Here is a 24,133-nt window from a genome sequence, read left to right as displayed (position 1 = left end):
CAAACTGAGGCCCCCTCCTCCTTCCTGTGCCTTCTCCACTGACCCCAGACCCTCAGTGCCGCTGGCACCACCGGGCGTGTGGTGTATCGTGCCGGTGAGAACGGCAGCGGTGCCGTTACTAGTGCCGCTAGGCTGGTGCCTTTGCATAACGCCGCCTCTAGCCGCCCCCACGCTGACCCCTCCTCCATTACCCATTTCCTAATCATGGCCCCATTAGCCGCCCAGTAGTAGCTACAGAAGTTCGGAAGCGCCAACCCTCCCCCACCCCAGCTACGCTCCAAGAACAGTCTTTTGACTCGCGGGGTCTTGTTTGCCCACACAAATCCCGTGATAATCCTGTTCACCTTCTTGAAGAGGATTTGGGGATGAAAATGGGGAGGCACTGAAAATCGAACAGGAATCTGGGAAGAACCGTCATCTTCACAGTCTGCACTCTTCCCACCAGGGAAAGTGGGAGCATGTCCCACCTTTTAACATCTCCCTCCATCTGCTCTACAAGCCGAGATAAATTGTGCCTGTGCAGGGCGTCCCAGTTCCTAGCCACCTGTATACCTAAATAACTAAAGCTCCTCCCCACCATCTTGAGCAGGAGCTCCTCCAGTCTCTCTTCCTGACTCCTAGCGTGGATTACAAACCTCCACCCCAAAGAACTTTTCCCCACGTCCAACTTGTACCCCGAGAAGCTACCAAAGTCCCCCAGGATCCGCATGACCTCCCCCATCCCCTCTAGCGGGTCCGAAATATACAACAGCAGGTCATCCGCGTAGAGGGAAACTTGGTGCTCCTCCCCCCACCCACCCCCGGACCAGCCCCCTCCAGTTCCTCGAAGTCCTCAGCGCTATGGCCAACGGCTCAATTGCCAGGGCAAATAGTAACGGTGATAGGGGGCACCCCTGCCTCGTCCCTCGGTGCAGCCTGAAATACTCCGACCTCAGCCGGTTGAGACTTGCCACTTTTATACAGAAGCCCGTGGGGAGGAGCCACAGGCGGAGCCAGCCTGGACAAGCCCAGGCATGTACCACACAGCACAGTGAATATAATACAATGAACACAATAACGTGGTTTACCACACGTTGGTTGATGGTCAATCATCTCAGCTCCAGAACATCACTGCAGGAGTTCCTCAGGTTAGTGTCCTAGGCCCAACCATCTTCAGCTGTTTCATCAATGTCCTCTCTTCCATCATAAAGTCAGAAATGGGGATGTTTGCAGATGACTGTACAATGTCCAGCACCATTCACGACGCCTCAGATAATGAAGCTGTCCATGTCCAAATGCAGCAAGACCTGGACAATATCAATATTGAGTGGTAAGTTACATTCATGCCACACAAGTGCCAGGCAATGACCATCTCGTACAAGAGAGGATCTAACCACCACCCCATAACATGAATGGGAGGGGAGGACGATCAGGATGATGAAGGATATGTTTCTGGAAGGACAATTTGCGAGTTTGGAGGAGTTGAGTGAGATGTTTGGACTGGCGCGGAAGGAGAGATCCCGGTACATGCAGGTGCAAGTCATGGCAAGGAAGGTCTTTCCGTCATTCTCAGGTAAACATTGGTCCTTTAGAGGATGAGACAGGGATTTTAATAATGGGAAATGAGGAAATGGCCAAGGCATTGAACAGGTATTTTGTCAGTCTTCACAATGGGAGACACAAATAACATACCAATAATAGATGGCAAGGAGGCTATGGCAGGTGAGGACCTAGAAACGATCATTATAGGTCTGCAGAGGGATATAGGGAGGTAATGTTGGGCACGCTAATGGGGCTAAAGATGGACAAGTCTCCTGGCCCTGATGGAATGCATTCTCGGGTACTAAAAGAGGGGGCAGGGGAATAGCAAATGCGCTCGTGGCAATGTACCAAAATTCACTGGACTCCGGGGCGATTCCGGCAGATTGGAAAACAGCAAGTATGACACCGCTGTTTAAAAATAAGGAGGTAGACAAAAGGCGAATAAATATAGGCTGGTTAGCTTAATTTTTGTAGTGCGGAAAATGCTTGAATCTATCATCAAGGAAGAAATAGCAAGACATCTGGCTAGAAATTGTCCCATTGGGCAGACGCAGCATGGGTTCATGAAAGGCAGGTCAGGTATAACTAATTTACTGGAATTCTTTGAGGACATTACGAGCATGGTGGACAATGGGGAACCAGTGGACATGGTCTATCTGGATTTCCAGAAGGTTCCGCACAAAAAGGCTGTTGGATGAGGTAAAGGTGGAAGGCGTTACGGGCATGGTTAGAGGATTGGTTAACTAACAGAAAGCAAGGATTGGGGATAAATGGATGGTTTTTCTGGGTGGCGATTAGTGGTTAGTAGTGTGCCTCAGTATTGGGACCGCAATCATTTACAATTTACAGAGATGATTTGGAGTTGGGAACCAAGTGTAATGTGTCAAAGTTCGCAGATGACACTAAGTTTGCACATCCTCCCTGTGTGTGCGTGGGTTTCCTCCGAGTGCTCCGGTTTCCTCCCACAGTCCAAAGATGTGCAGGTTAGGTGGATTGGCCATGATAAATTGCCCTTAATGTCCAAAATTGCCCTTAGTGTTGGGTGGGGTTACTGGGTTATGGGGATAGGGTGGAGGTGTTGACCTTGGATAGAGTGCTCTTTACAAGAGCCGGTGCAGACTCGATGGGCCGAATGGCCTCCTTCTGCATTGCAAATTCTATGAAGATGAGTGGTAGAGCAAAGTGTGCAGAGGACACTGAAAGTCTGCAGAGAGATATAGATAGTTTAAATGAGTGGGCAAGGGTCTGGCAGATGGAGTACAATGTTGGTAAATGTGAGATAATCTATTTTGGTAGGAATAACAGCAAAATGGACTATTATTTAAATGGTAAAAGATTGCAGCCTGCTACTTTGCAGAGGGACTTGGATGTCCTTGTGCATGAATCACAAAAAGTTAGTTTGCAGGTAATTAAGAAGGCAAATGGAATTTATTCCTTCATTGCTCGAGGGATGGAGTTTAAATATAGGGAGATTACGTTGCAGCTGTATCGGGTGCTGGTGAGGTCACACCTGGAGTACTGTGTACAGTTTTGGTCTCCTTACTTGAGAACGGATGTACTGGCACTGGTGGTGTGCAGAGGAAATTCACTAGGTTGATGAGAAGAAACTGAGTAGACTGGACTATACTCATTGGACTTCAGAAGAATGAGGGAAGATCTTATAAAAACATATAAAATTATGAAGGGAATTGTTCGGATCGAAGCAGGGAGGTTGTTTCCACTGGCAGGTGAAATTAGAACTAGGGGGCATAAACTCAAAATAAGGGGGAGCAGCTTAGGACTAAGTTGAGGAGGAACATCTTCACCCAAAGGGTCGTGGATCTGTGGAATTCCCTGCCCAATGAAGCAGTTGAGGCTACCACATTGGATGTTTTTAAGACAAAGATAGATTTTTGAACAGTAAAGGAATAAATGGTTATGGTGAGCAGGCGGGTAAGTGGAGCTGAGTCCACAAAAAGATCAGCCAAGATCTTATTGAATGGCAGAGCAGGCTCGAGGGGCCAGATGGCCTACTCCTAGTTCTCATGTAATCACAAAACTTGAGTGGGTACAGTTTGTTGTGAGAATGTGGCCTCCAGATTATAGAAAAAGTGATCTTTAATTACAGTACAAGCAGGTAGCTAGAAACTAGCTTGCCACCTTTACAGGTTTGACAGATACTAGATCTTCATTTTTATTTTTCAGTGCTCTTTGTAAATTAAGTTTAACAGGTTATGATTCTTCATGATAGTGATTGAACCAGCAAACTGTTAAGGTGCTTGGTTGAAAGTGAAGTTTCAATGATGCTGCTCAATGTTAAATGTCAAAATCTAGAGAAACCAAAACACCAGTAGTTACATCAGTCTCATTTTGCTTGGCTATCACATTTACCTGAGTTACCTCTTGCATGTCATATCACATTCAGTCTAGACATATGTGAGTTACTGCAAAGACGATCTACTGAGTCCAGACAGACGTGTCTTGTTGAAAGGTTGACAACCTGAAACATTGACTGTTTATACCATCAAGGATGCTACTTGACCAACTGAATATTTCCAGTATTTTAATTTTAATTTCAGGCAGATGTGAGACACTGTCAAGGTTACATAACTAGTCCAGATGAGTTGCTGCTGCAGATGTCACGAACTCGGTTGAAGCGTCTATCTTGCTGTAAACACCAGCGCTCTCCCACAAAGTCACAATGTTATCAATTAAACACTGTAGGAAATACATACTAATAAGCAATAATTAAAATGTTTGCATAATCCCCCAATATCAATTTCCAAATAAGTTTCTGACAAACTTTGTCATTATTGGTTTTATTTAGCACAAGGCCCACATTAAGCACATTACAAGATATGAAAGACAAAGAACTTGAAGCAAAAGTAAACACGAAATGTGTCAACTAATGGCCATATCACTTGGTTTTTCCACAAATCTGTTCTAAAGAATTGCCACATACATTTCGCTTTCTACTATTATCTGGACCAGAACAGGTTCCCTTTCGTTGCATGATTCTTAGGAACCTATATTCAGTTTAGTCAAAGGTCAAGGTGTAACTCACAACATAAGCATCACTGTACACATACAGCTTCCTATCTTGTGGGTTGTAGTTCATGTACTGGATGCCAGGCAAGGCTTTTCGCAACTCGATTTTCAAATCATTTCGCTCAACTCCGCTGGTTGTGTCAAACATGTAAAAGATTTCTTCTATTTCAGAGTTCAGGAACCTGGTGGCGTACACAACTCCACACACCATAAAGGCATTGGTTACCGATCGTTTGAATACGGTGGTGTTCCAGCTTTCCAGGAGTGACAGATCAGTCGTATTGAGTCGGCTGACGACCAAATTCCCGACATTAAATTCGGTCGCGTAGAGGACCCAGAGCCCATTTTCGTCTGTTGCTAGGTCCATGTCTGTGTATGAGTAACAGGAAGAAAAAGTACAGTACGGAAACTGGTCATTAAAACCAGCAAATGGCAGGATGGCAGATACGACTTCATTGGTGGTCATGTCAAACCTGCAGAGTTTGCCCAAGTTGTAGCAATTGTAATAGTAGGCATCTCCATATATTAACCCACCAGGACCTTGGGGACTGTGGGTTTTAACAGTCACATCTTTGTAAGCTCCTTTGGTGAGGAATTTAGCATAAGAGTCGTAGGTACGAACCGTAGTTCCATATCGAGTGCTAGTGGATACAATGGCAAGCCAGTATTGATCCTCTTTCCCAGGTGCTGGTAGCGGATCTTTCCCCCAGTTACCATATGGGTAGGATGTCCCATAATGATTGAGCATTGAACTCTTGGGATAGGAGACTGCTTTTAATCTTCCGAAGGAACAGGACCCTGTGAGAAATTCCAACAAATCCTGTTACAGCTACAGTGGGTAAACCACAATATGTACAGTATAATAATACTCAGCACACTTAAACCACAGAAAGGGGCCAGGAATTCATTTGATCGTCTCTGTTTGTCGTGATCAAACCTAATAACAACTTTAGACCGCTCAGACATCACTCTTCGAGAGAAAAGAGCCCCAGCCTGTTCTTTTTCCTGATCATTATACCCTCCCAGTTCTGCCATTATTCTTGATCTTTTTAAAAACTTTTCCAGTGCTTATACATCTAACCAAGGTCCCACGTAAGTTTGATGGAATTTCTCTGATTTCAGTACCTCTTCAATCTTACTTTCTAATGATGTTATAAATAAGACTAATAGTGCTAATAACAGTGTTAGCTAATAGCAGAATTATCATGCACATTCAGACCCTACATGTGTGGGGATGGTGCTCTACTACCTTCCAAACACAATGGTTTGCATTCCTCTAAAGCCTTATTAAACCAGCCAATCACTCACAGCAATTTCATAGGGCTATTCTCTTGGAAATCCTACCTGAATGCCTCACATTTTTCTGGATGCTGGTTGTTGCTGCGGTATATTGGATCACTGGATAAATTCGGGGCTGATTGATTTATTTTAACTCTTCCCAAATCAATGGTATCGAAGCCCTGTCTGCTCCGCCATTCAATCATGGCTATTTTCTCATCTCCATTCTCCTGCCTTCTCTCCATAACCCTTGATCCCCTTATTAATCAAGAACCTATCTCTGTCTTAAAGACACTCAATGATTTTGCCTCCACAACCTTCTGCGGCAAAGAGTTCCACAGATTCACCACCCTCTGGCAGAATAAATTCCTCTTCATCTCAGTTTTAAAGGATTGTCCCTTTAGTCTGAGGCTGTGGCGTCGGGTTCTAGTTTTTCCTACGAGTGGAAACATCCTCTCCGCGTCCATTCTATCTAGGTCTCGCAGTATCTTGTAGGTTTGAATAAGATCCCCCCCTCATCCTTCTGAACTCATGAGTACAGACCCAGAGTCCTCAACTGCTCCTCATATGAGAAGCTGTTCATTCCAGGGATAATTCTTGTGAACCTCCTCTGTATCTTTCCAAGGCCAGCACATCCTTCCTTAGATACGGGACCCAAAACTGCTCACAATACTCCAAATGGGGTCTGACCAGAGCCTGAGACAGCCTCAGAAGCACATCCCTGCTCTTGTATTCTAGCCTTTGCCTTCCTAACTGCTGACTGAATCTGCACGTTAACCTTAAGAGAATCTTGAATGAGGACTCCTAAGTTCTTTTGTGCTTCTGATTTCCTAAGCCTTTTCCCATTTTGAAAATAGTCTATGCCTCCATTCTTCCTACCAAATTGCATAACCTCACACTTTTCCACATTGTATTTCATCTGCCACTACTTTGCCCACTCTCCTAGCCTGTCCCAAGTCCTTTTGCAGCCCCCCTGCTTCCTCTATACTACCTGTCTCTGTATATCGTTGTATCATCTGCAAATTTAGCAACAGTGCCTTCAGTTCCTTCTTCCGGATCGTTAATGTACATTGTGAAACGTTGTGGTCCCCGCACCAACCCCTGAGGCACACCACTAGTCACGGGTTGCCATCCTGAAGAAGACCCATTTATCCCCACTCTCTGCCTTCTGCCAGTCAACCAATCCCCTATCCATGCCAGAACCTTACCCTGAACACCATGGATTCTTAACTTATTTAACAGCCTCCTATATGGCACCTTGTCAAAGGCCTTCTGGAAATCTAAATAGATCACGTCTACTGGTTCTCCTTTGTCTAACATCCTTATTAAATCCTCAAAGAATTCTAACAGATTTGTCAGACATGACCTTCCCTTGACGAAGCCATGCTGAGTCAGTCCTTTTTCATCATGCACTTCCAGGTACTCTGCAATCTCATCTTTAATAATGGACTCTAAAATCTTACCAATGATCGATGTCAGGTTAACTGGCCTATAATTTCCTGTCTTCTGCCTCCCTCCCTTTTTAAACAAGGGTACTACATTAGCCATTTTCCAGTTCTCTGGAACCCTCCCTGCCTCCAGCGATTCCTGAAAGTTCACCACCAACGCCTCCATAATCGCCTCAGCTATCTCTTTTAGAACCCTGGGGTGTAGTCCATCCGATCCAGGTGACTTATCCACCTTCAAACCTTTCAGTTTCCCCAGAATCTTCTCCTTAGTGATGGCCACTACACTCACCCGTGCCCCCGATTCTCCTGAAGTTCTGGTATCCCACTGGTGTCTTCCACCGTGAAGACTGATGCAAAGTAACTATCCAGTTCCTCTGCCATTTCTTTGTTCCCTACTCCTACTTCTGCAGCCTCATTTTCCAGTGGTCCAATGTCTATACTTGCCTCTCTCTTACCTTTTATATATTGAAAGAAAGCTATTTTCTTTTATATTACTAGCTAGCTGACACTCATATTTCATTTTATCCCCCCTTATTGCTTTTTTAGTTGTCCTCTGCTCGCTTTTAAAAGCTTCCCAATCCTCTGGCTTCCCACTAATCCTCACCACCCTGTCTGCTTTTTCTTTTATGCTGTCTTTGACATCCCTTGTCAGTCATGGATGCCTTGTCCTCCCCTTAGCATGTTTCCTCCTCCTTGGAATGAATTTCTGTTGTGCCTCCTGAATAACCCTCCAAAACTCATGCCATTGCTGTTCCACTGTCTTCCCTGCTGGGCTCCCCTTCCAATCTACTCTGGCCAGCTCCTCCCTCATGTCTTTGTAGTTCCCTTTATTCAATTGTAATATTGTTACATCTGATTCCAGTTTCTCCCATCCATGCAACATCCTCTCATCTTTCTTCACCTAAATCTATCATCATAAACCTGTATTCCCTTCTCCCTTATGTGCATTATTAGCGTCCTCTTGAACTCATGAATACCATTCCTTCCAACCACTTCCTATGGTAGCGAGTTCCACGTTCTCACGACTCTCTGGGTACAGAATTTATTCTATATTCCCTTTTGGATTACTCGGTGATGATCTTATATTGATGGCATTTAGCTATTCGCTTCCTCACAAGAGGAAACATTCTCGGTGGATTCTCCATTTCTAAGACTAAATGTTGATGCCAACACAGGATTCGTGGACTTTCACGACGGAAAAACTGCCGCCACACGTGGACCGATTCCGTTACTGCTAATGGACTGGCGCTGGCACCACGTGGAACACAATCGATTCTAATGGGAAACGGTGCCGGATTTGCTGGTTTCGCGATTCATACTCAAAGGCTGACAGGCTGCAGCCGCACAGACACACCTCACTCCCCACATACACCACCCCGGCCAACAAGATGGCAGCGTAGAAAGCAGCCCCGAGGTTTACAGAGCTGGAGACCCTCTTGGACACGGTGGAGGAGTGGTGGGATGACATAAGAACATAAGAACTAGGAGCAGGAGTAGGCCATCTGGCCCCTCGAGCCAGCTCCGCCATTCAATGAGATCATGGCTGATCTTTTGTGGACTCAGCTCCACTTTCCGGCCCGAACACCATAACCCTTAATCCCTTTATTCTTCAAAAAACTATCTATCTTTATCTTAAAAGCATTTAATGAAGGAGCCTCTACTGCTTCACTGGGCAAGGAATTCCATAGATTCACAATCCTTTGGGTGAAGAAGTTCCTCCTAGACTCAGTCCTAAATCTACTTCCCCTTATTTTGAGGCTATGCCCCCTAGTTCTGCTTTCACCCGCCAGTGGAAACAACCTGCCCGCATCTATCCTATCTATTCCCTTCATAATTTTATATGTTTCTATACGATTCCCCCTCATCCTTCTAAATTCCAATGAGTATAGTCTCAGTCTACTCAACCTCTCCTCGTAATCCAATCCCTTCAGCTCTGGGATTAACCTAGTGAATCTCCTCTGCACACCCTCCAGCGCCAGTACGTCCTTTCTCAGTTAAGGAGACCAAAATTGAACACAATACTCCAGGTGTGGCCTCACTAACACCTTATACAATTGCAGCATAACCTCCCTAGTCTTAAACTCCATCCCTCTAGCAATGAAGGACAAAATTCCATTTGCCTTCTTAATCACCTGTTGCACCTGTAAACCAATTTTTTGCGACTCATGCACTAGCACACCCAGGTCTCTCTGCACAGCAGCATGTTTTAATATTTTATCATTTAAATAATAATCCCATCTGTTGTTATTCCGACCAAAATGGATAACCTCATATTTTTCAACATTGTATTCCATCTGCCAGACCCTAGCTCTTTCACTTAACTTATCCAAATCTCTCTGCAGACGTCCGGTATCCTCTGCACCTTTTGCTTTACCACTCATCTTCGTGTCGTCTGCAAACTTGGACACATTGCCCTTGGTCCCAAATCATCTATGTAAATTGTGAACAATTGTGGGCCCTGAGGGACACCACTAGCTCCTGATTGCCAACCAGAGAAACAGCCATTAATCCTCACTCTTTGCTTTCTATTAATTAACCAATCCGCTATCCATGCTACTACTTTACCCTTAATGCCATGCATCTTTATCTTATGCAGCAACCTTTTGTGTGGCACCTTGTCAAAGGCTTTCTGGAAATCCAGATATACCACATTGATTTGCTCCCCGTTATCTACCGCTCTGGTAATGTCCTCAGAAAATTCCACTAAATTAGTTAGGCACGACCTGCCCTTTATGAACCCATGCTGCGTCTGCCCAATGGGACAATTTCCATCCAGATGCGTCACTATTTCTTCTTGACCTTGCATCCCGGCCCAGGAAGGAGGCTGCCGGCTGATACCGTTCACTGTCTGTGCCTGGTCGCAGACGGCAGAGGCCCTGAGCAACACCATCAGGACAGGTCAGCAGTGCCGGAAAAAACTGCACAACCTCCTCAGGGCGGCCAGGGTAGCATTGTGCCCCTGGTAGTAACCCGTGTCCCACACACCCGTAACCCTACCCCCCTCCCCCACATTTTCTGTCCCCCACACTCCAGGAGAATGCCGCGCACAACTGCCAGGAGTGGGAGAAGACAGGAGGGGGACTGCCGGACCTGCGGCAGCTCACCGTGGCCAAGCAGAGGGCCCTGAATGTGGTCGGCGGCCTGGAGGAACCGGAGGTCGCCGAGGTGGAGCTCAGCCGCGGGCGAGGAACTCAGACCATGCTTAGTTGCGGTTCGCTGTCAAACGTGTGGCAAACCCCCTCACCCCCATGCCACCCTCACCACCCATCACCCAGCCTGCGGTCCAATATTATGCCTTGTCTTGTGCATTGCAGGACCTGCTGGTGATGGGCGGGTCCATGTGCTGTCCCCCGCCCCCACAGCTGGGGTCCCTCCATAAGACGAGCAGTGACACTGAGAGCAGCCCGGACATCAGCCCTCTGCCCGAGACCCAGGACACCACGGAGCTCGGGTCGGAGGATGACACAGATTTCCCGTCACAGCTGTCTCCAACGCCCTCCACCATCCCAGAGACTCTCACCTCGGTTGGGCATGTTAGTGAAGACGTTCCTGGGACACTATCTGGTGTGCACCATACAGTTGACCCGGTACAGCAGGTGGAGGTAGGAACTCCCGAGGGGGCGGATGGTCGGAGGGCAGGCCAATCCCAGGGACTAGCTACCGTCCAGACGAGTCTTGAGGTTCTGGAACAGACAGTCCCATCCATCCATCTATAGTGGAGATACAATCAAAGAGCAAGGGACTACATGAGGGGTTGTCGGCAAGCATCCAGTACCTGCTGGTGCAGTTGAAGGAGTCCAACTGCGTGCAGCAGCAGGCATTGCGTGTCACCCAGGCCAACATCACATGGATGGTGGAGGCACTGGGGCAATGGTTTTGGCTATGGGTCAGCATGTTCAAGGCCTGCGGCATTCTATGCAGGTGCTGGCCGAGGCCAAGGACAGGGTTGCCGCCTCACAGACGACATGTGCCAGAGCCACCTGGAAATCGCAACGTGGCCCGGTCACAGCAGGCCATAGCTGGGAACTTCGGCGGCTTTGCCGCTGGCCAACGTGACGCAGACACAGAGGGGGGGTGGCCCAGTCCCAGAGGGTAGTGGCACAGTCCCAGATGGTAATGGTCCACTCACTGTGCTTCATGGCCTCGAGCGTGCGGACCCTGGTCAAGGTCAGAGTAGGCCTTCCAAGACTGGCAGTGTCAGGTTTGGGGGGCGCCTAGGGGATACCCTCCCATCCCCATCCCAAGGAGTAGCCCCTGTGGTGCCTCCTTTGCACCTCTACCTCTTCGGCCTGTTGGGCCGCCAACTCTCCAACCTGGGTGGCTGTTATCTGCCCCTCTGCTGCCCGCTCCACTGTTGCTGCTTCCTCCACCTCCTCGAGCAGCACCTGCTCGTACAGCCGCAGAGCATCCCCCAGGGCTGCAGCGACTGGAAGGAAGGCCAACATTGCTGGTTGAATTCCAATATCCATTGTCTGCAGTGGGTCAAAGGCCAACATGTTAGCATGGTGTGTACCCAGTTGGCACTGCGGGCTCCACCCTCGCATGTCCCTGCCCCCTCCCATCCCCGCACTCTTGGCCCCGTCAGTGGCCTGCACTGTGGGGGGGGGGGCCTCTGGCCCTGGCACCGGTCCCTGATGCCAGGAGTACCTTTGGCTTCCCCCGCCAGAGGTATGCACCGCAGCCCCCGTAAGGACTATTGTGGGCATTGCCCTCGGTTGGCCGCTGGCGGGGTGGGCGGGGGCGCTCATACGGTCGGTTGTCACTCTGTCGAACCAAGGGCCCGGGGGGTGGGCAGTGTGGTAGGCTGCCTTGCAGGCCGTGGTAATGACAGTCCATGCCTGGACACTGCTCCAGTCCCATGGGGGGTCACCACAGCCACTCGGCGTGTTCCCCCCACCCCCTGATCCTGGCAAGGCCAGCTGCCCGCAGTCGCCGCTCCCCATGTCTACCTCCTCTCTCTCTCCCTCAGCAGCCACAATGCTGGATTCATGATTTTTAAAAGCACAAGTAAACCCCGCTGTCGGGAACTCGGAGGCATAGAATCACGGAGGCCCTGGAGAATACCGGATGGGGCACGCTAATGATATGCAAATGGTGTTTATTGTATGTGCTTTCCGGAACTCATTGGCGCCTATGTGGAGGTGATGACGAATCGCTATTTGGCGTAAAATCAGCGCGCGCCGTGATTTTGACATCGGAATCTATTCTCTGCCCAATCGCGTTTCGCGATTTCGGTGTCATCCAACGGAGAATCCTGCCCTCTGTATTCGCTGTATTAAAACCTTACTTGATTTAAAGAGACCCAGTGTGTTGATCCTTTCCTCATACATATGGGCACACATTTCTGGTATCATCCTTGTAAGTCTTCTCTGCACCCGCTCGGTGTCACTATATTCATTTTATAATATGGCATCCAGAATGGTCTATGTGTGGTCTAACTAAGGTTTAATACAGGATTGACTTCTCTATTCTTCAATCTGATCCTGCGAGAAATAAAGCCTGGTGCTTGGTTTGCTTTTTTCATGGCCTTGCTAATCTGCGGTGTAAGCTTTAGCGATTGGTGTATTTGTACTCTGAGATCCCCTTGTTCCTCTATCCCACCGAAACTTGCACCTTCCAAGTAATGAGTGAACTCCTTATTCTTCCTACCAAAATGTACTACCTCATATTTATCTGTGTTGAACTTCATTTGCCAATTACTTACCCATTCTGCAAGGTTATTACTGTAATTTCCTGTAATTTCTTGCAGTATTAACTATTTGGGAGGCAGTTCAGCTCAGTTAGCTAGATGTCTAGCATTTGGTTCACAATATTGCCAACAGCATGGGTTTGATTCCCATTCTGGCTGAGGTAGACTCCTTGCTCTGCCCCCGAGTGTGGGAGGCAATGGTAAACCACCAGTGACAAAAAAATGCCAAACAAATGGCTCAGGGTGAAACATCAGCAGACAATGAGCCAAGGACCTGCCTTCAGGCAGAGAATGCAAACCATATGATACGCTATTCCACCCCAATCCGCAAATTTTGTAATTGTGTTTTTGATTCCAAGTCCAAATTGTGAATTGAAATTGTGAACACATGTAGTACCTGCATTGATACTTGTGCAACATCACTTCCCTCTTTCTGCCACTATAAATAACTACCATTTATTCCCATTCTCCGCTTTTTTTCTTGAAGCGAGCTAGAAATCCATTCCCCCACTTGTCCCGACACCACATTCTCTGTCCTTATTGATTGGCCGATTATGGGAGACCTTATTGAAAGTCTTGCACTTTATTCTTTTGTGGGATGTGGGTGTTGCTGGCTAGGTCAGCATTTATTGTCCATGCTTAATTGCCCTTGAGAAGATGGTGGTGAGCCGTCTTCTTGAACCGCTGCAGCCCATAAGGTATAGATACACCCACGGTGTTGTTAGGGAGGGAGTTCCAAGATTTTGACCCAGTGACAGTGAAGGAATGGTGATGTAGTTCCCAGCCAGGATGGTGTGTTACTTGGCTGTCCTTCTTGGTGGTAGTGGTCACTGATTTGTATTACCATTGACTTGCCATGTTACCTCCTCAAAAAATTCAACAAGGTCGGTCAGGCAAAATTTTTGAAATCCATGTTGACTACTCATTATTAGATTTCTTTGTTTCTAGATGTTGGTCTCTCCTTTTGTTGGGTTTCCATTATTTTTCCCAAGACTGGTGTTTGGCTGACTGGTCTATAGTTTCCTGACCATGATCCCCTTTCTTAAATATATGAATTACATTAGCCATCTATCAATCCTCTGGAAATAAACTTTTTTCTAACACTGTGTGTAGTAATTCCTCTGCTATCTCTTCCCTTGTTTCTTTTAAAATATGTGGATGCAATTCATCCACCCGGGAATTTATCCTCTTGAGTTTGATTTGTTTATTCAACAGGAACTCCCTGGAATTCCTGTACTAACAGCACTGTTCCGCCAATACATGGACTACTGTGGTTACAGAAGGGAGCTCACCACCACCTTCTCAAGGGCAATTAGGGATGGGCAACAAATGCTGGCCTAGCCAGTGATGCTCGCATTCCATGAGCGAAAAGAAACATTCAAAACAACACTTTTTTAAAAGTTTTAAATCGCACTTACATCATTGCTCATCTCATCATGCAATGTCATTTCTACCTGTTCTAGCTCCCTGGTAACTACTGAGGCAAAATAATTATTTAATATTTCTGCCATGTGTCAGTCCTTACCTGAGGTATTGTGCTGTCAATCCTTTACTGGTTCTATTCCCATCACACCTTTTTTTTAAATAAATGTGGGCATTTACATTTAATTTAGTATGTGTGGTTCCCAAGGTTACTCATGACTTGTCAAAGAGCTCCTTTATCCCTTATGATCAAGGAACTCCGAGTCTACTCAACGGCACAGTGGGACAGCATGGTGGCACAGTGATTAGCACTGCTGCCTGACAGGCCAAGGGACCCAGGTTCGAATCCAGCCTTGGGTGACTGTCTGTGTGGTGTTTGCACTTTCTCCCCGTGTCTGCGTGGGTTTCCTCCAGGTGCTCCGGTTTCCTTCCACAGTCTAAAGATGTGGAGATTAGCTAGATTAGCCATGATAAATTGCCCTTAAGTGTCCAGGGATATGCAGGTTAAAGTGTGGTTACGGGGTTGCAGGCTAGGGTGGGAGCCTGGTTAGAATACTCTGTCAGAGGTTAAGTGCAGACTAGGTGGACTGGATGGCCTCCTTCTGCACTGTCGGGAATCTAATCCAGGGCCAAAGCTTAAAATACTTTGCGGTTAAGTGTTGATGATCTGAATGTTAGCTAAAAAGTATCTACCCTGTTGTTACCCCGAATAACTGAGACGTCTTTACTGTAAAAACCTATTCATTTTGTTTTCATTTCTTTTTGAGATTTCAACAACACTGACAGTCAAACAGCCCATCCCTTGTCACCCCGAGTATATTAAGCTTCAACTACAGAGCGAGAGACACTAAAGGTCAGACTGAGCAACAGTGGTAAGTTACTTTTCCTGAAGGAATCTTTTTTGGTATCAGACCACAAATGTGTTTATCTGATGAAACGGCACAGGTCTGAAACGTTCACTCTGCGCAGATGGTGTCAGACCTGCTAAGTATTCCCAGCATTTTCTGCTTTTATTACAAAGTTATTGAATTCCGTTGCACAACTTAGTATGCATGCTGGGATTTCAACTCATGATTCGGGGTTGCTAGTTAAGTGAAACAACGACTAGGCTACCTTACCCGTGAGGTCTTTTACCATGCCTACCAAACCGCTAAGGTTGGTTCACTTGTTGTCTGATTAATATTCTGTGCTCACTGAGCTATAAATGCAGGATTGTGCAAATGGAGAGAGAAACCAAAATGGAATTAATAGAACGGGGGAAAAACAAAATGGAGTTAATAAAATGGCCAATTACACAATTTGGGAAGAAGTATCATTTGGTAGTTTTTTTTAAATTTGGGCATCGCTGGCTAAACCGGCATTCATTGCCCATCACTTATTGTCCTCAAGAAGCTGCCTTCTTGCTAGTGACTCAGCTTATGATGTGGAGGCTGAATGCAGTCAATTGATCCACTTATTTTGGCTCTTCCAGCCCATTTGCCTTTGAACAATTGAATTTCTTTGGTACAAAAATTGAAAGTGACAAAACTGAATTAATGCAGCAGCAAATATTTCACATCACCTGAATGGAAAACAACAGGGGGGATTCTTCCTCTTGTGTGTGCGGTGACAGCTTTGCCTCTTGTACTCACCTGGCTGTGGGGTGATATATGGGGTTGGAGTTACTAATAGAGCGCTCTGGCAAGAAGTCAGACTCCTTTTCAGGATTACATTATTTCTGTTCTGTTGAACTACTTTAAGCCGGTCGTATTTCTCTAATTCATCTACTTTGCTGGTAATATTTTGTGCCTGTTGAATAAAGAAAGAACATAAGAAGGAACTGCCTGAACGGGTGGTGGAGGCAGGAACTCTCATAACATTTAAGAAGCATTCAGATGGGCTTCCGGGTGCGGCGATGACCAGCTGAGTTGCACGTTTCGGCATCTCCCGTTGGAACGGACTTTTGGGCTCTTATTAGGAGCCCCAACGGCAATTTAAACGGCCAGAATTACTGTGCGGTAAACTAGAAGGGAATCCCCCCGGATACACATGGAAAAAGGAGAGGATAGCGGCCGGATTGCAGAAGATCCTCTGGAGCAGCGGCAAGGAAGGGAAGCTCGAAGCAAGATGGCGTCGGAAGGCGGCCGTTTGTTATGGGGCCCAGAGCAACAAGAGTTCCTATGGCGCTGTGTGGAAGAGCTGAAGAAGGAGTTGAAGAAGGAGCTGTTGGCCCCGATATTACAGGCGATTGAAGGGCTAAAGGAGGAGCAGAGGACCCAGGAGCTGGAGCTTCAGGTCATGAAGGCAAAGGCTGCTGAAAACGAAGATGAAATACAGGGCCTGGGGGTGAAGACAGAGACGCACGAGGCACAGCACAAAAGGTGTGTGGAGAGGTTGGAAGCACTGGAGAATAATTCGAGGAGGAAGAATTTAAGAGTCCTGGGTCTTCCCGAAGGCGCAGAGGGGGCGGACGTCGGGGCATATGTAAGCACGATGCTTCACTCACTAATGGGATCGGAGGCCCCGACGGGCCCATTGGAGGTGGAGGGAGCTTATCGAGTTCTGGCGCGAAGACCAAGGGCTGGAGAAATACCTCGAGCTATAGTGGTGAGGTTTCTCCGCTACAACGACAGAGAGACGGTCCTCAGATGGGCGAAGAAGACTCGGAGCTGTAGGTGGGAGAACGCGGTGATCCACGTATACCAGGATTGGAGTGCGGAGGTGGCGAGAAGGAGGGCAAGTTTCAATCGGGCTAAGGCGGTGCTTCACAAAAAGAAGGTTCAATTTGGAATGTTGCAACCGGCGAGACTGTGGGTCACACACCAAGGGAAGCACCACTACTTTGAGACGGCAGAAGAGGCGTGGACATTCATTGTGGACGAGAAGCTGGAATAGTCTGGCGAGAGAAAGAGCTTCTGGGATAAAGTGGTGGGGTGATTATGTGGGACGAGGAAGGGGAGGGGGGGGGGGGGGATGATTTTTTCAATTTGTTAATCCTTCGATCCTGTAACTTTTATCTCTTCCCCTCGTTGGGGGGGGGGAGGGGGAGCATGAGGAACTGTGGGCGCCGGTGGGAACGAAAGGGGAAGGAGAAGGGAAATGCGCCATTAGGGGTGGGGCCGAGTGGGAAACGCGGGCTTTGCTCCCGCGTTATGATAATTGTGGCGGGAACAGGGACGCAGGAAGAAGGGGGCCTCGCACAGTGGGAGCCGAGGATAAGGGGGGAAGCCGAGGTCAGCCAGAGTTTGCTGACTTCTGGGAGCAACATGTGGGGTGCAACTACGCTAGAGGGTGATCTAGCGGGGGGGGGGGGGGGGGGGCGATTAAAAGGGCACGGGTACTCGCACACCTAAAGAAATTAAAGGCAGATGTGGTTATGTTGCAGGAGACGCACTTGAAACTGATAGACCAGGTCAGACTACGTAAAGGATGGGTGGGGCAGGTGTTTCATTCGGGTTTAGATGCGAAGAATAGGGGGGTGGCTATCCTAGTGGGGAAACGGGTACTGTTTGAGGCAAAGACCATAGTGGCGGATAGTGGGGGTAGATATGTGATGGTGAGTGGCAGATTGCAAGGGGAGGCGGTGGTTCTGGTGGACGTATATGCCCCGAACTGGGATGATGCAAACTTTATGAGGCGTATGTTGGGACGTATCCCAGACCTGGAGGCGGGAAAGTTGGTAATACGGTGCTTGATCCAGGGCTGGACCGGTCGAGGTCCAGGACCGGGAGAAGGCCGGCAGCGGCCAGGGTGCTCAAGGACTTCATGGAGCAGATGGGAGGAGTAGACCCCTGGAGATTTATTAGGTCTAGGAGTAAGGAGTTCTCATTTTTCTCCCATGTTCACAAGGTATATTCACGGATAGACTTTTTTGTCTTGGGAAGGGCACTGATTCCGAAGGTGACAGGGACGGAATATACGGCCATAGCCATTTCGGACCACGCTCCACATTGGGTAGATTTGGAGGTAGGAGAGGAAAAAGAACAGCACCCACTCTGGAGAATGGATATGGGCTTATTGGCAGATGCGGGGGTATGTCTAAGGGTGAGGGGGTGCATCGAAAGGTACTTGGAGCTTAATGACAACGGAGAGGTTCAGGTGGGAGTGGTCTGGGAGGTGTTGAAGGCAGTGGTCAGAGGGGAACTGATATCCATAAGGGCACATAAAGGGAAGCAAGAGGGTAAAGAAAGGGAGCGATTGTTGAGAGAACTTCTGAGGGTGGACGGGCAATATGCAGAGGCACCGGAGGAGGGACTGTACAGGGAAAGACAAAGGTTACATGTGGAATTTGACCTGCTGACCACGGGTAAGGCAGAGGCACAGTGGAGGAGGGCACAGGGTGTACAGTATGAGTATGGAGAGAAGGCGAGTCGGCTACTGGCCCACCAATTGAGGAAGAGGGAAGCGGCGAGGGAGATAGGTGGGGTGAGAGATGAGGAGGGAGAGATGGAACGGGGAGCGGAGAGAGTAAACGGGGTGTTCAAGGCATTCTATGAGAGGCTATATAAGGCTCAGCCCCCAGAATGGAAGGAGGGAATGATGTGTTTCCTGGATCAGCTGGAATTCCCGAAGGTGGAGGAGCAGGAGAGGGCGGGGCTGGGAGCACAGATTGAGATGGAAGAGGTGGTAAAGGGGATTGGGAGCATGCAGGCGGGGAAGGCCCCGGGACCGGATGGGTTCCCGGTGGAATTTTATAGGAAATATATGGACCTACTGGCCCCGCTCTTGACGAGAACCTTTAATGAGGCCAGGGAAAGGGGGAAGTTGCCCCCGACTCTGTCGGAGGCGACGATATCACTACTTTTGAAGAAGGAAAAAGACCCGCTGCAGTGTGAGTCCTACAGGCCCATTTCCCTTTTGAATGTAGATGCTAAGCTCCTGGCCAAGGTGATGGTGACGAGGATAGAGGATTGTGTCCCGGGGGTGGTCCACGAGGATCAAACTGGGTTCGTTAAGGGGAGACAGCTGAACACGAACATACGGAGGCTGCTCGGGGTGATGATGATGCCCCCACCAGAGGGGGAGGCGGAGATAGTGGTGGCGATGGACGCCGAGAAAGCATTCGACAGAGTGGAGTGGGATTATCTGTGGGAAGTGTTGAAGAGATTTGGCTTTGGGGAAGGGTTTATTGAATGGGTACAACTGCTATATAGGGCCCCGGTGGCAAGTGTGGTCACGATTAGGCAGAGGTCTGACTACTTCCGTCTTGATAGAGGGACAAGGCAGGGGTGTCCCCTGTCTCCGTTACTGTTTGCATTCGCAATTGAGCCCCTGGCCATAGCACTGAGGGGCTCCAGGAAGTGGAGAGGAGTACTCAGGGGTGGAGAAGAACACCGGGTATCATTGTATGCAGATGACTTATTGCTGTATGTTGCGGACCTGGTGGAGGGGATGCCAGAGATAATGCGGACACTCAGGGAGTTTGGGGAATTCTCGGGGTATAAATTGAATATGGGGAAGAGTGAGTTGTTTGTGGTGCATTCGGGGGAGCAGAGCAGGGGAATAGATGATCTACCGCTGAGGAAGGTAGCAAGAGATTTCCGGTACTTAGGGATTCAGATAGCCAGGAGTTGGGGAACCTTACATAGGCTTAATCTAACAAGATTGGTGGAACAGATGGAGGAGGATTTTAAGAGATGGGACATGGTGCCCCTGTCACTGGTGGGTAGGGTGCAGGCGGTCAAAATGGTAGTCCTCCCGAGATTCCTTTTTGTGTTTCAGTGCCTCCCGGTGATGGTCACGAAGGCTTTTTTCAAGAAAATCGAGAAAAGTGTTATGAGTTTTGTGTGGGCTGGGAAGACCCCGAGAGTGAGGAGGGGGTTCTTGCAGCGTAGCAGGGATAGGGGGGACTGGCACTACCGAGCTTAAGTGAGTACTATTGGGCCGCCAATATCTCAATGGTGTGTAAGTGGATGGGAGAAGGGGAGGGAGCGGCGTGGAAGAGATTGGAGATGGCGTCCTGCAAAGGAACCAGCCTACAAGCACTGGTGACGGCGCCGTTGCCTTTCTCCCCGAAGAAATACACCACAAGTCCAGTGGTGGAGGCAACACTGAAAATTTGGGGGCATAGGAGACGGCATAGGGGAATGATGGGAGCCTCGGTGCGGTCCCCGATAAGAAATAATCATAGGTTTGTCCCGGGGAGAATAGATGGGGGATTTAGAGCTTGGCAGAGAGCTGGGATTGTGCAACTGAGGGATCTGTTCTTAGACGGGACGTTTGCGAGTCTGGGAGCGCTGACGGAAAAATACGGGTTGCCCCAAGGGAATGCATTTCGGTACATGCAACTGAGGGCTTTTGCGAGGCAACAGGTGAGGGAATTCCCGCAGCTCCCGATGCAGGAGATTCAGGATAGAGTGATCTCGGGGACATGGGTGGGGGATGGTAGGGTGTCGGATATATACAGGGAAATGAGAGACGAGGGGGAGATCATGGTGAATGAGCTGAAGGGAAAATGGGCAGAAGAGCTGGGGGAAGAGATTGAAGAGGGGCTGTGGGCAGATGCCCTACGTAGGGTAAACTCTTCGTCCTCGTGCACCAGGCTTAGCCTGATACAATTCAAGGTTTTGCTCAGGGCGCATATGACAGGAGCAAGGCTCAGTAAATTTTTCGGGGTAGAGGATAGGTGTGGGAGATGCTTGAGGAGCCCAGCAAACCACACCCACATGTTTTGGTCATGCCCGGCACTGCAGGGGTTCTGGGTGGGGGTGGCGAATGTGCTTTCGAAGGTGGTGGGGGTCCGGGTCGAGCCAAGCTGGGGGTTGGCTATATTTGGGGTTGCAGAAGAGCCGGGAGTGCAGGAGGCGAGAGAGGCTGATGTTTTGGCCTTTGCGTTCCAAGTAGCCCGGCGAAGGATATTGCTTATGTGGAAGGAAGCCAAACCCCCGGGCATGGATACCTGGATAAACGACATGTCAGGGATTATAAAACTAGAACGGATAAAGTTTGTATTAAGGGGTTCGGCTCAGGGGTTCACCAGGCGGTGGCAACCGTTCATTAACTACCTCGCAGAACGATAAAGGAAATGGGAAGGCAGCAGCAGCAACCCAGGGGGGAGGGGGGGGAGGGCTCAGGTGGGTCCTCAGGGGTGTTTTTGTATAGATATTTGTACTTGGTTATGTATACTGGGTTGTTTGATTTTATTATTTGGGAGAGTTATTATTTTTGCTATGGCAGTTGCCATTTAGTTTATATATTATTTATCTATTTGTTAAAAAACGGTCACTGTTATTTATATTGTTTTATTGTTGTAAAAAGAAAAAACCTTTGTCTGGTTTTGTTTGGCCGAAAAATTTGAATAAAATATATTTTTTAAAAAAGAAGCATTCAGATGAGCACTTGAAACGCCATAGCACACAAGGTTATAGACCAAGTGCCGGAAAATGAGATTAGAATAGATAGGTGTTTGATGGTCATAGAATTATAGAATTTACAGTGCAGAAGGAGGTCATTCGGCCCATCAAGTCTGCACCAGCTCTTGGAAAGAGCACCCTACTTAAACCCACACCTCCACCCTGCAACCCAGTAACCCCAGCTAACCTTTTTTGGACATTGAGGGCAATTTATCATGGCCAATCCACCTAACCTGCATATCTTTGGACTGTGGGAGGAAACCGGTGCACCCGGAGGAAACCCACGCAGACACGGGGAGAACATGCAGACTCCGCTCAGACAGTGACCCAAGCCGGGAATCGAACCTGGGACCCTGGAGCTGTGACGCAACTGTGTTAACCACTGTGCTACTGTGCTGCCCAGTGCAGACACAATGGGCCGAAGGACCTCTTTTTGTGCTGTAAAAGTCTGACTCTAACTTGTGTTTACTTGGCACCTTAGACCAACCCAAGATGTCCAAAAATGCTTTGCAGCCACTTTTGAAGTATAGTCACTGTTGCAATGTAGGAAGCGTGGTAGCCAATTTTGGAACAGCAAACATCCCCAGAAACCAACATGGTAACAGTTAAATAATGTGTTTTACTGATGTTGGTTGGATAGATTCCCTGATGCCTCAACAAGTTTCTCCAATGATTAGTTCCATGTTTGACTCCCAATTTGAGATGAATTGGATTTCTCTCAGTCATGGGAGTTTCAAGTGGCTTCACACCTCCCCAACCCTAACCAACCAACATTGAACCCTTCTTACTTGTATATCCAGATCAGTGCTCACATCATTGTTCCTCGAGCACATCTCTTGAAGTTGGTCCAGCAAATAATTCAGCTCTTCAATTTCGATCTCGATTATCCGAAATGAAATGATACTATATAGTTCACCATCATATTCTTCTTTGAATTCATGAATGCGCTTCGCAAGGTCCTTCAGTCTCTGCTCCACATCGGCAATAATTTGCGTAGGTTTACCAAACTGTGAATTAAATAAAAGGTATGTTTCTCTGTTCAAAAGATTGAGATAAAGAATCAACTGGTTAACAGCAAAACATAGGCTGACACTCCGGTGCAGAACTGAGGGTGTGCCACACTCTGGCCGGGATTCTCTGGTCCTCCAGCCGCACGTCTCTCGGCAGCACGCCATTCTCTGGTGGCAGGATTTGGTATTCCCGCCACTTATCAATGGGATTTTCCATTGAACCACCCCACTGGGAAACCCACGGGCAGTAATAGGGAATCCCAATGGCCGGAGGATTCTGACCACTGTCTTTCAAATGAGACTTTAAACGGGGGGCTCAACTGCAACCCCAGGTTAAAGACAACGATCCATACTACTATTGGAAGAGCAGGGGTTTTTCCCTGGTGCCTCAGCCAACATCATTCTCTCAGCCAACCTTGTCGTTTGTTGAACAATTTCCTACAACAATGCTTACACTTCAGAAAAAGTATTTTCATTGGCTCTAAAATACTGTTGGAACATTCTCAGGTCATGAAAGGCGCTATATAAATGCAAGTCTTTGGTGCTTTCGAAAGGAAAAATAACCCTCGCATACCCCCTTCCTCCTTATACGTGTGCAGAGACCAGGCAATGAAGTCCACAATCCGCAACCCCAATTCTGCCTATAGCTGGGACGAGCAATAGGCCTCCCAACTCAGCACAATAACCCATTCGTTTCCACACAGATCCCGGGAGAACTGGGTCACAGGATGGAAAGATGTCACAGTTATTTGGGAGTGAGGCACGTGTGCTTTGCAGCCTTGCGGCTGAGGTGTCCCGAAGGTAGGGTGGAATTGGCTCTTGCCTCACACTCACTCACCCACCTCGTGAGCGTTCAGCCTCTGGCTGCAGTTCTTAGAGATCGAATAGAGTTGCTCAAGTTGTTGGCGAGGGAATGGCCCATCTGACATCTGAAGATCGCAGTAGCATCTCTTGGCGACCCGGGCCTTTGCTGGAACATCGCGATCCGCCTAGTGAAATGAGATGATGGGTAAAGGAGAATTCAATGTAACAGATAAACGTTCAAGCATCAGATTAGGGGGCAGGGAGTATTATTCGCTAGGATCAACTGCTGAAAGATTGAACCCACTCTACTTACAAAAGCAAGGCCCAGGAATAAGAAGAAGCCGAATATCCCCATCACTCCTACCTTGTAGCTGAGGAACCTGAGCCGCTGGTTCTGGAGACATCAGTATTTATACAAAGAGGGCGGGGATCAGGGGAGGTGCGCTTCACCCGGGGGGTCCCTCCCATAACAGTAACTCTCCCGTCGCTGGGTGACTTCCTCTTCAATGGCGAATGAGAGGGTTAAGAGTATTACCCACTCAGCGTTGGGTTTGCCAGAGGTTTAATGGCTTCCCCACCGCCCATATTCCCAAAGCCTGCCTG

The 24,133-nt window shown here is 48.2% G+C and overlaps 1 protein-coding gene across 1 annotated transcript; it reads right to left on the bottom strand.

Annotated features, from left to right (window-relative positions):
• Nucleotides 1–4,303: 4,303 nt before the first annotated feature.
• LOC140430808 (olfactomedin-4-like) lies at nucleotides 4,304–23,943 on the bottom strand. The gene is made up of 5 exons (XM_072518522.1): nucleotides 23,844–23,943; nucleotides 23,569–23,715; nucleotides 22,505–22,723; nucleotides 16,017–16,173; nucleotides 4,304–5,346 (listed from the first exon to the last, which is right to left on the bottom strand). Exons 1-5 carry the CDS (start codon nucleotides 23,883–23,885, stop codon nucleotides 4,538–4,540), a joined length of 1,374 nt encoding a protein of 457 aa, XP_072374623.1. The 5' UTR covers nucleotides 23,886–23,943; the 3' UTR covers nucleotides 4,304–4,537.
• Nucleotides 23,944–24,133: the final 190 nt, after the last annotated feature.

This window comes from Scyliorhinus torazame, chromosome 10 (assembly GCF_047496885.1).
Source record: "Scyliorhinus torazame isolate Kashiwa2021f chromosome 10, sScyTor2.1, whole genome shotgun sequence".
Taxonomy (NCBI): domain Eukaryota; kingdom Metazoa; phylum Chordata; class Chondrichthyes; order Carcharhiniformes; family Scyliorhinidae; genus Scyliorhinus; species Scyliorhinus torazame.
This window is presented reverse-complemented; position numbering and strand designations above follow the sequence as displayed.

Bases quoted from the DNA above. Each gene is read 5' to 3' on its own strand.
- LOC140430808 (XM_072518522.1), bottom strand. From the start codon at position 23,885: ATGGGGATATTCGGCTTCTTCTTATTCCTGGGCCTTGCTTTT. The intron at 23,716-23,843 runs GTAAGTAGAGTG...TCATTTCACTAG, and splicing joins TATTCCTGGGCCTTGCTTTT to GCGGATCGCGATGTTCCAGC. The intron at 16,174-22,504 runs GTAAGAAGGGTT...TTTATTCAACAG, and splicing joins GCACTGATCTGGATATACAA to GCACAAAATATTACCAGCAA.